This window comes from Pelmatolapia mariae, linkage group LG7 (genome assembly GCF_036321145.2).
Source record: "Pelmatolapia mariae isolate MD_Pm_ZW linkage group LG7, Pm_UMD_F_2, whole genome shotgun sequence".
Taxonomy (NCBI): Eukaryota; Metazoa; Chordata; class Actinopteri; order Cichliformes; family Cichlidae; genus Pelmatolapia; species Pelmatolapia mariae.
Genome location: NC_086233.1, coordinates 49,954,954 through 49,972,123, shown reverse-complemented (window position 1 = coordinate 49,972,123; position 17,170 = coordinate 49,954,954). Strand labels below are relative to the sequence as shown.

The window sequence follows — 17,170 nt, the reverse complement described above, 5'->3', positions numbered from 1 at the left end:
TTGAATCGGAAAGGCTTTTTGATGATGTCACTTCCGCTTGATTTGAAACTTTATTGGAAACCCTCAACAGTAACAGTGGCCGCTCACTCTGTTGAGATAATAATAATAATAATAATAATAATAATAATAATAATAATAATAATAATGAAGAGACACATAGGAGCGATATTCAAAACTGATTTTATTATGTTTGTAATAGTTTGATTAACAGTCCCCTGCATATCTGTACACTAAACTACAATAATTACTCTAAATATGAAATTACAACCATTGGACAACTGCATGAAAAGGAGTACATTCAATTATATATATTTTTTTTTAATTAATTTTTTTAACGTATTAGTATTTCAACAGTGGGGTAGCACAAGTTCAGGGTGTCTCTAGTGCACATCGAGTAGTGAGTGGCTTCCACATCTGGAAACGAAAAAAGATGTAGTAAACCATATTTTAAATTACAGGAATGAAAAAAAAATCATTCATCTCATGTTTACCTTTTAATGTGCTTTCTTTGCATTGATATTGATACAGTATTATATTGGCAAGTGAGAAGCAGCTGTTGGGTGCACAGGTTGTTTGTTAGATGTACATTTAATACAACTTCCAAAATAAAATATTAATTTGTACCTTTCTCCATAAATCTCATTATTACTTCTCATAACTTTTGCCATTCACAGAAAAGCCCCCCTGCTCTTTGATGTCTCCTCTGAATGAATGTCTTCATTTGTTTAATAAAAAATAATAACAATAAGTAAACATGTATTATCCTCCATGTGGGCTAATTAACACATCACATTATTGTGTCACTTCTATCCTAGACTGATGCAAGCCACTACCAATAATATTTTCAGTAATATACTTGTTTTCAACTTCATAGTTGTAATCATAAGAACTTCTGTGCGCCTTTTCTTCCCATCACATTGTAATGCAAGCTAGCCATTTGGTTTACTTACTCTTTAAAATATGTAAATCTACCCTGGCCAAAACACTGGAGTATATACAATGCTATTGATGTGCCCTATGTACAATCAAAACTGAGTCTCTATCTCTGTGATTGTACTCTAGCAAACAGAAACATCAGTGTGTCTTCAGTAGGTCTGTCTACCATTTAATCCTTTGTGTCTTGATGCTTAGGCCCAGATCTGGAAGGCAAAGAAAATAGACATTACAAGATATAACCAGACAGAAACCTGGAGTAATCACATGTGCCAGATCAGATATCATACCCGAAGAGTGTGGTCCCAGGAACCTGTGCAGAAGGCTGTCCCATCAGGGGAAACCCGCAGGGTGCTGACACGGTTCTCGTGTCCAAACAGAATAGAGACCCGTGTTCCTTTGAGAACATCCCAAACATTAATGGTGTAGTCGTTGTAGCCACCAAACAGTAGCCGGCCTGGGGAAAGAGAGGGAACACCCAAAATGTTTTAACCGCATTATCCTTAAGCTCAGTACAAACAACAGCGAAGGTAAATATTCTATATATCGTACCACTGAGCGAGAAATCAACACTGGAGACGCCAAATATGATGCTGTCTTTGGAATAGATAGCCACTTCCCTGTCTGCCCTTAGGTCATACAGGCGGCACTGTAACAAAGGGGAGTGTTTTCATTTTTTTTTAGTTTTTTATGGTGTAGTGTAATTATGATTAATTATGTGCAGCACGCTGCACATGAAAACTGGCTTCACCAGTCAAAGGTAACATGAAGAAATCAATTCTTACTGTAGCGTCATCTGATCCAGATGCAAAAGCGTCTCCGCTGGGATAGTATCTGTTAAAATACAGACAGCACTAATAAGAAATCAATTTTTAAAGCTCTTACATGTAAGATTTGAATGCTTCTGACTTATAGCAACTCCTAGTGGTAGCATAAGAAAATGAGACTCCAGATTTTAACATTTTTGTTTGCAAACAAAAATATAGAGGCCATTACAATAACATAAAAGATGTTATGATAATGCACACATGATGAGGCCATGAAAACACCTCCTTTTTATGCATAATTATAAATAGAAAATGCGCTCATCTTTACACTTACCTTCTCTACTCTTATATTTAGGAGCCATTACAAGGGGGTGACTTACCGTACACTATTTATGTCTGACTCGTGAGTTTCAAAGGACTGAATACACTGCCCTGAACGCATATCCCAGACATTGGCCTTCTTATCACAGCCCTGCCAATGAAAGCAAAGCAGACAGTGTCAAAAATTTCAGTGTTTAGCCTCTTTAAGCAAGCTGTACCGAAAGCTGTGCAGAAAGTGTCCTCACCCCTGAAACAAACGTGTTTCCGGTTTCAGATGGGGCCAGATCCAGACACAACACGTCTGCAGCATGTCCATGGAAACTCTGTAACAGCTGCCCACTCTCAACATCCCATAATGCACATGTTCCATCCCCGCTGGACGTCAGGATCTTAAATGCATGCGGCAAGAGAAAAAAAAATAGAAGTTGTTACAGGCTATCATGTAGTTGTAAATGGACTGCCTTTGCAGTGTGACGCCTCATGTGACCAGGAAGTCAAACTTGTAAATTATTAACAAAGTATGGGAGCTCTTTCACTGGAATATAGAAGGAAGTGATATCTGATTGAGAGAAAAATAAAAAGGCAGCACGCGGCTACTGTTTCCACAGGCATTTTGCCCATGATCCTCAGTGGTTTGTGGATTTTTTTAGAGTGTGGTGACAGTTTTCTCACCTGCATATCCGAGTTGGTGAAGCTACAAGCAGACAGGTAGTTTGTGTGCATGGCCACTGACTTCTTCTTTGCAGCCAAGTTCTCATTCTTGTCCAGAGACAGAGGATAAACTGAGCATTTATTGTCCAGGCCTCTGCAACAGAGAAGCTACACACTTTACCACAAAAAAAGCAAAACAACAAAAATACAGCAAAATACAACCAGATCTGGATCATCATGGAGAGTAACGCACTCACCCACAAGCTACAGCGCAGCCAGAGGGGGCATAGGCACAAGCCATCACCCAGGTGCAAGGCATTGTCACAGCATGCTCCTATAAACATCAGAAGACAAGGCTTTTGTGCTCCAGCCGCACCGGCACAGGGAGAATTCATTATCCATAATCAAAGCAGAACAACGAGCTTTGGTTTGTCCCATGTAGAAAACTTTAGAAAACACTTTTACACAATCTGGTGGTCAGTTTTTATCATCTATGATGTCTCGTTCATAAAAACAGGACAGTTGGATTTACCATCAGCACACAATAGATATATTGATGTACAAATCCTATGTGTCACTCCTATCTGATCTAAAAAAAAAAATCCTATCTAAAGCAAGCTTATTATCATAATGGAAATTTATATTATTATTATTATTATTATTATTGATTCAAAAGCCAAAAATACAAATATCTAAGAACACGATGACCCGTGAAAAGTGAATGTTACCTTGTTGGTGGTGAAAGCGTCCCACACAATAACTTTTCCATCCTGCATCAAAAGATAATAAAGGTTTGTACACTTTTAAAACACATGCCACCAACAACAAACTTGCTCTGCAGTCAGCTGGAAACGAGACTAGAGGTTTGTGACCTGCGAGGAGCTGACGATCCTCCTTTTGTCCTTGCACCAATCCATGCACAGAACTTTATTCCCGTGCCCCTTCAGGGTCCTCCGGGTCTTCATGACAAACTGGCCCAGCCCCTCCACCTTCTCTGCCACCTGATGTACTGCACAAAACACACATTTATATTATACATTAAACATGTCCCCACATTAACACTCGCTGCAGCCAGGATTAAACTACAGCAGGCCCATCTAAATGGAGGAATATTGAATTAATCTATCTTTAATCTGCCATGTCTCAGATAGCCTGAATCAAATAAAATATGCATCAGAAATGCCCTGTGCTTGATTTTCACGTTTTTATTTCACACTCTTGCTTTGTCATATTGTTCAGATATTATGAGTAAAACATAAATAAATAAATTTAAAAAAGACGAAAAGGAAAACAGTCCATGGAGGAAACATGGATGAAAGTATCAGGCTATGAAATGGGGAGGCAAACAAAACAGCCTGCCCCCGTCTCCTGACAAATCGGTGACATCGGCACCGATCGGATCGATAATCTGCTCCGCTAAATCCCCCATCTCCGGTAACACCGGCGATCTTTGACTTCTGGCGGAGAAACGTGAGGCTATGAGGAGACGCTCGCTGTTATCCGTCCCGTCACAGGGTAAACGCAGGAATGAATCAGGGCCTCTCCATTTTTTTAGCACTCACGCTCGACATCGTGCAGCTTCGCTCTTTCCTCCTCCAGCTTCGACTTCAGCGTCTCTGACTCCGTTTTGAGGTGAGCCAGAGTCTCGTTCAGCGGTACCTCCTGTGTCGCCATTTCAGGGGTTGGAGGGGATCTCATATATTTCCTTTGAGCAGGAAGCGATCGGCAGCGAAAAGGCTTAGAGCAGAGCTAACAGCTGATGCTGCTGTCATGACGTCAGAGGACGAAGATGCTCCTCCAGTTTCCAGGGGAGGAGGATCCTGCATCCCGGTGATGCTGCCGCACACACACACACACACACAGGATGCATCCCCTAAGCAACACTACACTCAGATTAATAATGCATTTTTTTTTTCACACTGCCCACATGAAGAGAAGGGACAAGCTCGTTTGCCTGAAAGGCATTAATGTGGCAGAGGGAGAGGGAGAGAGGGCTTTCTGGCATTTTAATATGCTGAAAAGGAGCAAAGATGTTTTCATATTAACCAAAAAAGAATTACAGAGAAAACAAGTAATATTGTTTGTTCAAGTAATTTTATTCTTCTTCATTTTTTTAATGAGCTGTTATGAGTTGGTGATTTGGCATGCTGTTTTATTAATTCATATTACTTCATTTTCACATCTTACATCCTCTGATTCAACTACAGGACACACATATGAAGAAAAAATACACAGTGAGCATTTAATTAACTCATATTTTAGCCTTGCTGTATTTTAACCTGAGTATATGATAGTATAAAATAGGTTTGCATTGGTATAGCTTTAATCCAAGATAATGCCTTTATTCATTTATTTAGCGTGTTATTGCAATTTAAATAAAAATGTAAACACACACACACACACACATTATATACAGTACACAAGAATAAAATATCATTGCTATGTTGTGTTCGGTCAAAATGTTGCAGTGTTATTCAGTTGTTCTTTGTTTTAAACATGTGCTGTACAGGGTTTTAATGAAAGTGCTTAAATATTTCTATCTACAATCTAGTGCAACTTTAAACAAACTGACCAAGAGTCAGTATAAGGAGTAAAAATGTCAAAGGATCTGTGTGTCAGATCCTGTTGAGGAAGTCGAGATGAAGGCTGTTCGGGACCTGCAGCAGCTCCAGAGCCTGTGTGGACGTGCAGAAAGGAAACGTGACCTGGAAACGATAATCTGCGTCCAGCATCAGCTGTGCGGAGCCTTCGTGGTCTTGGAGCAAAGACTGGAATGAAAAATATATTGACAGCTTAGTCAACTGTATTTTTTTGGCTAGGAGGGTTTTTATATTTGAAAATGAAAAGCTGGGCTCACCTGAACTTTGCGGACAAACGATGATGTCACTCTTTTTTCAAAATCGTCAATGGGCGTGTACGAGTTCAAAATTTTGACAATCTACAAATTTTAATGTTAGGTTGGAGTTTAGTGCGAGATTTAAAAATGAAAAAAAAAGCCCACCAAAACCACATTTTAAACAACAGATGGAAGTACCTGAACGGGGCTGAGTTCAGAGCATTTTTCAATGATCTCCTTGGCGTCATCATCAGTGGATTTGTTGACTTGCAGTAACCACGCAGTTTGAGCCAGTGGCTTCAAAGTATCCATAGCATTCACGTTTTGAAGTTCCTTCTCTTTCAGCCACTCTTCTAGATAACTGATGTTGCATCTGAAAAGAGGAAGCAGCTGTTAAACTAAACTCTCTTTGAGTTTTGTTCAAAGCACACACCTGATCTGCGAGCACAGACCTGATCTGCATCCCCTTCCTGCAGGAGCACATGTCCTTGCGGAGCATAATGTTGTTAAGAGTGATCGCAGCCACGAGGTAGAACAGCTGTTTGATCACTTGTTTGATGAGGCCCTGGTCCAGACCATGGTGGTTCATGGTGGAGTGGAAGACAGTTAGATGCTGGAGGATGGAGGAGATGGTGTAGGTCTCTGATTCCTCATAGAAGCTGTTGGAACGCTTCCTGAAGCCCGTCGGCTTCATGCTAGAAATCCCCTGTAGACTCTCGTGCTCCAGCATGCCGGGTACTAAGAAAGTGTAGAAGTAGGGTTTAGCTTACTCATAAAAGTGATAGTAAGGATTTTTTTTTGCAAAATATTAAATTTGAAAAAACATTACCAATAGTGGGAGTAAGAGTCTTTTGCATGACTGAGATAAATCGATGATAGATTTGGATGGCCAGATCACTGAGAATCTGTCTGTGTTCCGACAAATCGAAATTCTGCAAGCAGTTTTTTTTCTGGCGAGGTGTACTTTGCTTCAGGAACTCCTTTTGTTAACAGGATGGAAAACAAGAGCATTTTAATATGTATATGATATTATCAACAGACAGAAATTAAACAGTAACTACTGAATTAAAAAAAAAAAGAAGAAGTAAATTTGTACTTCCTCCCCGCTGTACTGCTTCAGACAGTTGAGGAGCTGGTGGGTGTTTGAGAGCCAGAAGGACAGGAACTCTAAATCTTTTTGATGACTCTAAAACAGGAAAATGTTGTTTACATTATTAGATATAAACAATATCTCAAAATACATCAATCCATTCACCAGTCTATCCATATATATCCAGGGGAACAGAGAGGTGTTCCCAGGCCAGCCAAGAGATATAATCTCTGCAGCGTGTCCTGGGTCTACCCCACCTCCTCCCGCTAGGACTTGTTTCTCAGCTAGTTTAACCCCACCTATCTGGGGTGTAAAACCCCAAACGAGAATCTTGAGCTCAACAGTTTTACTTCCTGGTTAAACAAGGGTTACAAAAATAGTTAACCTTACCATAATGACTTTCTTGACTCCACCAATGATTGCATTCATAAGAGACTTGAGTTTTGCGTCATCGTTCAGGTAGTCCGCGTGGCGGATGCACATGAAGAGGATGTAAGCTGGCAGGGTCGGGATCATGTTGACCGCCACGCCTTTGAGTTTCAGATCTGCGAGGAAATTGGGACAAATTTGTCAGAGAATATGGTTTATCCATTCATCCGAGTTTTAATACCCTCACTCCTGCTTACATCGATGGATCAAATAGCTTATATGATTATTAAATAAAAGGCAGGTAACATGGGCATATTGCAGACATAGTGCAGGGGAAGAATACCCAGAATGATGTTTTCAATGAGCCTTGGTTCATCCTCTCTCTTGTACTCCAACATGCCAAGGTAATCTTTGGGAAGGGTGGATGCAGTTTTTTGCCTCGCTATTTGAGAAACAATAAATGTGATGAAAAAGTTGAGATAGCTTGTATGGACTCGATTTTTTTGTTTACATGTGGCACAGGAGCTCCGGTGCTACCTCTCTGTGATGTTTCGAGGCTCTTAACTTGAGTCTGAAGTTTCTTTATTAATCTGTCTTTCTGGTCGAGCAGCTCGTCAAAGTCCTGAATTAAAAGTGGAATCAGTTATTGGTTTACTCTCACTGTAACCTTCTACCCTTCGTACGCTCAACGCACCATGTTCTCAGCAGTTAACCGTGAAGTCTCCTCTCTGAGTTTGCTTTTGACCTCATTCTCCATCAGCTGCTGTCTCTTCAAGTGATCATTCTCCTCTTCCAGCTCCTCTACTCTGCCTTGAAGCTCTCTCTTCTCCCCCTCCAGCTCTTCAGCTTTCTCCTCAAAGTACCTAAAAAAAACCATCCAAAATCAGGATGAACCAGATATGACCATCACTACTTTAATCAAGAAAGACATCACTACCGCTGAGTAATTTACCTCCGTTGTGAGCTCTCTTCTGTAATCTTCTTTTGAAGATTGTGAGTGATCTCTTTGTTTTTTTCTGTTGAATGACATAAAAACAAAAGAGCAAGTTAAAACAGTAATCTGCTTCACTGCGAGACTCCTGAACAAAAGAGTGTACCTGTTAATTCTCTTTTCTGCTCCTCGACAAGGCCTTCAAGCTCTTGTTTCTGTCTCTGCAGCTCTGAAACCCGCAGCTTCAGCTCCGGTATCACCTGCAAATGAAATTGAAGCAGACGTCACAGTTACGTTCTGAAGCTCACCCCTTTAACCCGCGACGTATGGAATAAAACGTGCAATGACATACTGAGTTTTCACTGCTGAGTCTGGACACTTCTTGGCAAATATTTTCATTGACATTGCTTTTCTCCTGGAACAGGTTTTGCAGCTTGCTGTTCTCATTTTCAAGGTGGTCCACTTTCAATTTCAAGCCCTCTACTTGAGTCTCATAGCTTTCCTTCTGCTCCCTCTGGTGGTTTTCTAGAATCCTGCCAACAAATGTGAGACGTTTAACAAATTCAAGTACAGACACCCAGAAGGAAAGCTGCACGTTTCTGTTAATAAGTAAGTGGTTTGCTATAGTTGAAAAATGAAGACCTGATGGCTTTTTGTAGGCCTTCAAAGGCTGACAGCAAATCTTCAACTTCATAAATCTTCTCTGATTCGTCAGAAGTCATTCTTTGGAGAAATGTGTCAGGTTAAATGACTAATAGAGATGAAGTGAGGAAACACAGTGCTCAAAATATCTGGATTACCCCAGAAGAACTTCCTCTTCAACAACACCTCCAAGAAGCTGCCTTGCGATCTCACTCACTTTACCTGCAGAAAACATTCAGGGCTCATCAACAAATTACTTCTTTTTCTTTACACAAAGGAGATTATTTCTTTACATAAAATTCTATACACACCTCTTGCTTGTTCCGACTGCTGCTTCATCTTTCTCTCCATGTTATTTCTCTGATTTTGCAGGTTGTTCAGATCTCTGCGTAGCTCGGGAATGAGTTTGACATGCTTGGTGAGCTGGATGACCTGCTCCTGCAGGTCTGAGTTCGCCTGCGCCCCCTCTTCTAACTTTCTCTGCAGGATGACTCGTTCTTCTTTCAGCCTTTTTATCTCCTCTTTCAGAGTTGCCACCTCGGCCTCGTGGTCCTGTCTCTGAATTTCAATGTTGTTTTCCGCGATCCTTCAGAGAAGAAAAAGCTATCTGATTAAACCAAAGAAGCTGGGAAAAATTATTAACTTAAATATTTGCTCAACCTTGCTGTACATCAGTAGTGTTTTTCTTTTTCCTTCACACTGTCCCCAAAGTGCTTGCTCATAGGGGGAGCTATATAAACAAAATTGAATTGAATTGAATCCTGCAATTGTTATACTGGTCCCACCGCTTGAGATCAAACTGGGTTGCGTGTTGCACATAAACTAAAAGGAGCTGGACCCCCAGCTGTAGATGATAAATCTCACTTTTTAAATACTTACTTTCTAAGCCTTGCTTCGTTTTCTTTTTCTTCCAGAAGGTTCCTCTTTACTTGATCAAAGGTCTCTGAAAGATTGTGAGGCCGGTCACAAATGTGGCGCAATCGCAGTCACTGTGGTGTTTATACAGAAATCTCAACTCTTATTACCTTTGGCGTCTTTGGTAGAAGCTTCAAATGTTTTCTCCAACTTCTCCTTCTCAAGGTTGAGAACTTCTACTTCCTTTTGAAGTTGTGCAATTGTCTAGGCAAGAAAAACAGGTTTTCCTAAAGGATCTCAAACAGAGTGCCTCCTCTGCAAACAAAAATGCAGCAAAGACACAAACAGACTTTAGGCATCAACTTCAATACTAACCAAACTGGCATCTTCTTTAGCTTTCTTCTCTCGTTTCTCTAAAGAAGCCTTCTGGTTGGTTGATTTTTCCAGCTGTGTCTCCAGACCCTGAAGCTTTTCCATAGTTTGGGAGTGTGAGTTTGCCAAGCTTGTCAACCTTTCCATTAATCCACGATTCTCTTTGGTCTGTCAGGGAACACATTAAATTATGTTATCTGCAAAAAACAAAAAGAAAATCACAGCTAAAATTTGTCTCGAAGCACCGTTACCTGCTCTTCAATCTTCTTTCTGAGCTGCTGCACCCGGTAGGAGAGCTGGACATTAAGCACGAGCCGACGCATGGTCTGAAATCGCCGTCGTGCCAGCCACGCTCTGGCATACTTCTGGATAACCAGCGCTTTGTGCTCTTCTATCATCTGAGGTTTACATAAATCAGGAGGTTACATTCAATTTGTCAACAATATTTATTATAGTGATGAAAATGATTTGTAAACCGTCTGTTACAGACCTTCTTGTATCGTTTACGAGCTATCCAACCTCGTGTGAAGGCCTGGATGGTGATGGTTGCCAGACGCACTACCTGGTAGACCTGCCTCAGGCGGTAGCCTCTCCAGTGTCTCTGTATCACCAATGCTGCCCAGCCCTGCTTCAGTGTCGCAGCAGTCACTGTTTTACTGACGGTTTACGAACAAAATAAGTGTATATTCATTTTATAATCTTAAGAGGTATCTTTACAGGATGCAGGTTAACAAAACTCAAACAAGTGAACGGCTCTAACCGGATTGTCCTCTTTCCACGGACATACTGCTGGAGAATGATGGTGGCCTTTCTTATGGCCAGGTACTTCCTCCTCTGGCTCCATCCACGAGCATGTTTCTGGATGGTCACACAGGCTCCTCGAAGTCGGTCAAGACGCAGCTTCTCGAGGTAAGCTACCTGGCCAGCTCTGAAGAAGATCTTCGTCCGGCCAAACTTATACTGGTTAGAGTCCTGGGGAGCAAGCCATGAGGACAAAGTGACGCACGGCCATGAATGACACTTACATTAGTGAGTGCCACAGGATACAACATACGTGAATCAACCTCTGCAGCACATTCTTGCAAGTCTGCTTCTTGTCATTGAGGTCTGCCTCCACGTGTGACATTAGGATACTGTATCTGCTGTAAAACTCAATGTATGTCCACCTACAAACAAAAACCATGCCAATACTCAGCATGATGACATGGAGCTGAACATGCTATAAGTTGTCATTACGCTGCATGAACATATATATATATACATATAAAGTCACCTGGATGGGTAGCTCTGTGCACTGATACGAATAGTTTCAAGGACTCCGCAGGCTCGCAGCTGCTGCACTACCCTTCTGGAGTCATACCTAAAAACATGAGAAAACACCAAAAACAGAAACATGAGCAAATGCTTCAGAGACGCAAGAGTGAAACATTTGAATTAAAGATTCACTAGTAATCATACTCAAATGGGAGCTTTTCATCGTTAGGCTTAATGCAGCGCACGTAGTGAGGCGTGGTCGCATTCAGTGTTTCCATGAGTAAGGAGAGGGAGCTGCGAAACTGCATTCAACAACATCATTCAAGAGACAGAACAGAAATACAAATTCAGCCGGTTGGATAGGAAACAATACAGTATGTAAACTTCAGTGAGAATGTGAGTTCAGCCTACAGCAAAGCAGAGAAACAGAGCAAACATTAGCACCTTATCTCCTACTGAGGTTCTCAGGTGTTTATTGGCTGGTTTCACCGAAGGCCTGGCGGGCTTCACTTTGACACCCTTACTGATCGCAGCATTCTGCTCCTCCTCTTGGAAAAAGTTGGCCAGAAAAGGTAACTGATAACATTTGCAAATAAGAGGAATCTGTTAAAATGAGGAAAAGCAAACATAAAGTGAACATACATGAAGGCTTTTGATTACCTTACTAGACTTCATCATGTCCACGAGTTCTTCATAGAGAGCATCTCTGTTCTTCTCGAGAAAACCTCTGCACTGATATTCCACCTGTAGAAATACGTATATAAGAAAACAGTTTATAAAGTTTATAATGGCAGGGAATTTTTTGCTATATTGTGCAGATGCCAGGTGATTAGACTCCACCTTGTCTGCAAAGTGCTGAATCACAAAGGCCTCATTTGATAACCTGGGCTTCTCAAACATAGGGCTGGCTTGTAGGTAGTTATAAAGCTTTTGCAACCAGCTCTGATCGGTGCCTTGCGGGAACTGTGAAGCAGAAAGACGTAAACAAAAGATGCTGACAATCAAATCAAAATGCAATTTGTGACTGATAACACCAAGATCGTATTATTAATCAGATCTTACTAAACATTCTTCATCGAGCAAGTCAAGGATCCCCATCTTTGCTTCAATCAGATCGATGACAGGTTGATTGTCATAGAAATCTATCAGCGTCCACGGGATGTCCTCTTTCATGTACTCCTCTTGCTCCAGCTTGAATACATGCTGAAAAGACCCAAGAGAATAAACGTGTAAGCTGGTAAAGAGGTGCGTGTGGTAATTAGCAGTGAATGTGGAAGAAGGCATTGCTGACCAGGTTAAACTGCTGTTGAAGCTTTTCGTTTGCGTAGTTGATGCAAAACTGTTCAAAGCTGTTGATGTCAAATGTTTCAAAACTGAAGGAAAAAAAAACAGAATGCACATTTAAAAATGGCAGCAAAAGAAAGCTGCACACATATTAAAAAAAAAAAAAAAAGAGTTGCGCTTGCATTACCCATAAATGTCCAGAACACCAATGAAAGCATGTTGCTTTCCTGGCACCTGTAGTGCTGTGTTTATCCTGTTTATAATGCAGTCAAACAGATGGGCATAGATATGCTTAGCTAGAGCGTCTCTGGCATTTACTGCCCGATCTTTGGGGACCGGCTTCACAACCGTTTCGGCTACCAGAACGATCCTCCGATGGCACAGCCAGCGTACGACCCCCTCTGCGCTCACCCCCAGCAGCTCGCAGAAGACAGCCAGGTGTGGATCACTGGGCTGAAAGATATACAAATCAAGCTTTGTACTTAGCCTGGTGAATGATTCAAGATCGGTCGCGCACACAAGTTATGAACAGCTACTCACGGGAACTGATGATTTGTCATCGCCTACGTTTTTGATCTCTACATTTCCCAAATGCAGAATGGCTGCCAGAACTTTAAACACATCTGACTGAAAGTCCTCCTTCAATCCTGGAGAAAAGACGTTAAAGCTAAGATAAAACTTTAAAATCATAAAGGAGGGTTTCAGTCATGCTGAGGCAACCTTTACCCAGAAGTGAGAAGGTCTGTCGAGTCTCTTCCAAGTCCTTCTTGTCGTTCACACCTTCAATGGTTATGTCACCACCCATGCAGGTGTAGTTGAACTTGTCCGCACTCACTGCAGATGAAAGATTATATTACTGATGCTGCTTATAATAAACTACTGCAAGACTTAGTTGTGTTTTCTGGGTGAGTTAGTTTAAATAGTAATAAAACAGCAGCAGTTCAGTGTCAAAGATCCACAATAAACCCTCAGTGCAAACACTTACGTAGTCTCAGGTTCTTAAACGCTGGTGAGTCTGCACAGGAACAAATCTGGTAGAATATGTGGTAATTACGCTCATTTTCTGCCTGAAACAAAAACAGAACTTAAGATTAGTATTATGGATTAAACACAGTAACAAAACCTGAAAGAATCCTTATCTCACAATCATGCATACCTGAAAGACCACTCTGGATTTCTCTAACAGGTAGGTCCTCATGTTTGCTCCGATGATCCGGTACTTCCTGTCAAAGCTGATCTCTGTGTATTTCCCAAAACGGCTGCTGTTGTCGTTCCTAGTGGTCTTTGCATTTCCTATTGCCTTAAGAGGAAATGAATTATTAGAACTATATATAAGATTTTTTTGTGTATGAATAAATATGTGAACATTTTTGCCTGTTTAGTTCAACAGCTGTTTTGTGTACAGTCTTGAGATCGTACCTCTGTTATCGGATTGGATGCCAGGACTTTGTCTTCAACTCGTGTCTTACTTCCAGATTTGCTCACAACAGCAAAGTATCTCATAGCGTATCGAGCAGACACCGTTTTACCAGCTCCAGATTCACCGCTGACTATGATAGACTGGTTCTTGTGGTTTCTGAGAAAGAGAATGGGGATATAAACAAAGTACGCACCACTGTGTCTTGAAGCATTACTTGGGACTTACTTGGGCAGTTATTGACTAGATTAACTTTCATTTTAATGATCACCAGGACATAAACGCATGCTTGCATAGCACACAACCATACAGTTGTGGTCAGATGATGTCATGGCAATTTGGGGCCTTTAATTATTTCTTTGGACTTTTCTTTTTCCAGGGTGGAATGATTATGTTTAATGAGTTACAAAACAAAAAAAACAAAACAATAATTAGGTGCATTTTGAAGTGAGTTTGGCTTTTCTCTAACCCCCACAGGGTCAAATAGATATACATACACTCACTCAAATCTAATAAGTGGGGCTGAAGGTTGTACATTGTTTATTATTTTAACAGGGCCAAGGTCTGTTAACGTCTCATTAGTGATCATGATTGCCTACAACTGTCATTTTCTCTTTTCCAGCATAAAAAGGATTTGCCTGACAGCACTTATTAGACTGACTAATACTCAGAACAATGGGAGACTCCAATGAACTCAGTGATCTGCAGATTCCAACGGCATCAGTTCAAACAACTGTACATAAGTACAAGTTATTCAGATGTTTTAACACTTTCTTGGTGGTGACCAAGAAAGTTTGCCCCATGCATATGTTAGTAGAGTCCTTTTAAATCTGCAGACTCATGCTCACTGCCTCCAATCTGCATACAGTCATCAGTTCTCGCTGATGTAAAACTACTATAAAACTTAAATGAGGCCATCTCAACTTTTATTTACCTTGCCATCTGTTTGTAAGCCTCCTCTGCCACTGCAAATATATGAGGGTCCATGTCTCCCATGTTCTGTCCTGAGTAGGCATGAATGATTGCATCTCCATAGATAGGAAGCTGCTTATAGGGATTTAGAGCCACCAATATAATACCTGAAATGAGGGAACAACACAGACTGAGCAAGAAACTTAACCTGCTAGCACCTCAGTACTCAGTTACACAAATGGGCGACAAATTAACAAAAACAAAAAAAAACAACAGCATAAAGTGTTTTAGTAAGGTGTTGGCTCACTATGTTGGCCCAAAATCTCTGATGACTCTTAAAGCCATAATATATGAGTCACTATTTGTATACTTATCATTTTATTCAGTGATTCATCGTGGCTGCATCAGCTGCATCAGTATCCTGTTTGTGATCACTTGGAGCAACGTCGTATGAATTTACAGTAAAAATGCATTACAGAGCCACAGGACCTCCTCATCGTAAGGGTCAAGCATGAGAGGTTTTCCTTTAATTTATCACCCATTTGTCAGTTTAAGGCTTCTTGTAGCTGTACCACAGTAGGTATAGATGATTCTGGACTCCACAAATCGCACTTTGAGATTGTGCAGGACTGCAGGTTCATGCAAGTAACTCAGAGCTGTCAGGTCATTCTCCCCCACCAAGATGTCTGGGTTTCGGAGAGGAGGGAGTTGTGGTTTAGACGGGTCAACAGTGTAGCAGTACTCCTGTCCAGTGATAGGTGATGTAGGAGAATCAGGTCAGCTGGTGCTTCTCACCATTATAAATGTAATACAGTCATATATTGAGGGTATTATTAGTCACTTTCCATTTTACTTACAGAGCCATCCTCCAGAAGCAATTCAAGAACTTTATCTCCTGAATGGAAATCTTTTACAATCTCTGCCGATTTCCACACATGTTCTTCATCTGATAGCCACACTCTGTTGTACTAAAATGATTCAAAAAGTGACAAATAATTATTTCAGTTATTAATGCCATGGCTTACTGTACAAGTGACTAAAACCAATACATGCAAGAGAAAATCCACCCAATAGGAACCAATACTCCATCATATATGCTACCTCATAATATTATACTATAAAAAGATGTAGCTAAGTGTTTCGCCTTTAAATTCCTGTGGATCTGTTTGCCTTACAACCTTTAGGAGCGCTGACAAAGTTTCCATATGCGTCTGTAAACTTGCAACCTCTAGACTGTATGGAAACATGATCTTACGTGTATTTTAAAAGATTAGGCTTGTTTTCCCTCTTACCTTGGTGTACAGTTCCAGCACAGCCATGTTTGTGCATTATTTTAGTAACTTTTTTTGTCCGTGTGTTTATCACTTGCTGTTTCACCGCTTTCCAGGTTACCAACACATTTCCTCCCCGCCCCTCACAAATATTCCGGAATAACCTGTCAAGTTAGATTACAAACTCCCGATGACCTTTTTCAAAATAAGAGTCACCCTAAGGCATTTTTTTGAAATACACTTTCTACATCATTACAGACGTTACGTCATCTATTTGTGTTAATTTATTCGTCTGCACTGTTTTGTATCATTCAAAGCAATTAAATTGTACTTATTATAAATTTACTTTTTTATTGTTGGTAGCCTGTTACTGTCCATTTTGAAAGGATCAAAAGATTAAAGGGTGAAAAGCAATTCTGCTGTACAGATCATTTTACATTTTACTTGAAGCTCTTTCCCTGGACACCTAGATGCTGTAAACTATTAAAACCTCTCTAAAGCCTCTCTGGTTAAGTTGATCCAAAATAGATTCAAATTCATGTATAATTTTGTTTACTGTCTGCTGTCTCAATACCACTGCATTCAGTCTGTAACAAATATACAAAAGCATTGAAATAGAACAATTAAACATTGACAATATTTTTAATAGATTGTTTGAATTATATTGATATTTAATTCTAAGAGATCTCAGTTATTGTCAACACAGTTTTTGTCACTACTTAGAAGTAAATTATCAATAAACCATTTGAAAAGTCTCATGTAGTCATAGCTTTAACTGATCATACGTGAAGGCCGGGAACTGCAGCGGTTGAAAAAGCTTTTGCATTCATTCTGAAAAACCGATCAGTCATCTTCCGGGTTTGTCTCCTCTGTTTCTCGGTGTCTTGTCGCTCACCTGGTCCGGACTTTGGATGACTCCGCCCTCCCGTCTTGTGACAGCGGCTTGACAGAGTGGGTGTGCTCGTTTTTGATCAAGGATTCTCACTGCTAAAGAAACAGGATGCTGACGTCGGCCACCTCACCATATGTGAGCAGATGTAAGCACACAAACACTTACCTTTTTTTTTTTTTTAAAACCAACTCATCATATTTAAGTCAATCCGTCACTCACAAGACTCACAAAAGAGTGAACCAGAAAGGCAAGGAAGCACATTAACACATCCTCAGTGGGCAGCAGGTTAATCATTCATAAATTTTTAGGTCATTTCATCTGTTAAACTTTTGCAAATTCACAGCACTTGTGAACAGGAGCTAGCATGCTATTT

At 40.6% G+C, this 17,170-nt stretch overlaps 2 protein-coding genes across 2 annotated transcripts; both read right to left on the bottom strand.

The window, feature by feature from the left end:
* Window positions 1-472: 472 nt before the first annotated feature.
* On the bottom strand, window positions 473-4,469 carry gnb5a (guanine nucleotide binding protein (G protein), beta 5a). Its single transcript, XM_063479492.1, has 11 exons — window positions 4,235-4,469; window positions 3,545-3,681; window positions 3,401-3,442; window positions 2,930-3,006; window positions 2,694-2,826; window positions 2,267-2,410; window positions 2,081-2,172; window positions 1,719-1,767; window positions 1,486-1,582; window positions 1,224-1,390; window positions 473-1,139 (listed from the first exon to the last, which is right to left on the bottom strand). The coding sequence occupies exons 1-11, from the start codon at window positions 4,368-4,370 to the stop codon at window positions 1,128-1,130; spliced, it is 1,086 nt and encodes a 361-aa protein (XP_063335562.1). The 5' UTR covers window positions 4,371-4,469; the 3' UTR covers window positions 473-1,127.
* An 818-nt stretch (window positions 4,470-5,287) lies between these two features.
* Window positions 5,288-15,953, bottom strand: myo5c (myosin VC). Its single transcript, XM_063481062.1, has 40 exons — window positions 15,927-15,953; window positions 15,492-15,602; window positions 15,207-15,378; window positions 14,657-14,801; window positions 13,725-13,881; window positions 13,462-13,605; window positions 13,291-13,372; window positions 13,032-13,139; window positions 12,846-12,952; window positions 12,493-12,758; window positions 12,313-12,394; window positions 12,084-12,224; window positions 11,862-11,984; window positions 11,682-11,765; window positions 11,466-11,597; window positions 11,226-11,323; window positions 11,041-11,127; window positions 10,822-10,933; window positions 10,528-10,739; window positions 10,258-10,423; window positions 10,019-10,165; window positions 9,771-9,935; window positions 9,566-9,659; window positions 9,420-9,483; window positions 8,852-9,126; window positions 8,699-8,762; window positions 8,541-8,621; window positions 8,251-8,431; window positions 8,065-8,158; window positions 7,920-7,983; window positions 7,662-7,830; window positions 7,505-7,589; window positions 7,311-7,409; window positions 6,989-7,143; window positions 6,605-6,694; window positions 6,338-6,488; window positions 5,961-6,246; window positions 5,707-5,881; window positions 5,530-5,610; window positions 5,288-5,440 (listed from the first exon to the last, which is right to left on the bottom strand). The coding sequence occupies exons 1-40, from the start codon at window positions 15,951-15,953 to the stop codon at window positions 5,288-5,290; spliced, it is 5,229 nt and encodes a 1,742-aa protein (XP_063337132.1).
* Between the last annotated feature and the right edge of the window lie 1,217 nt (window positions 15,954-17,170).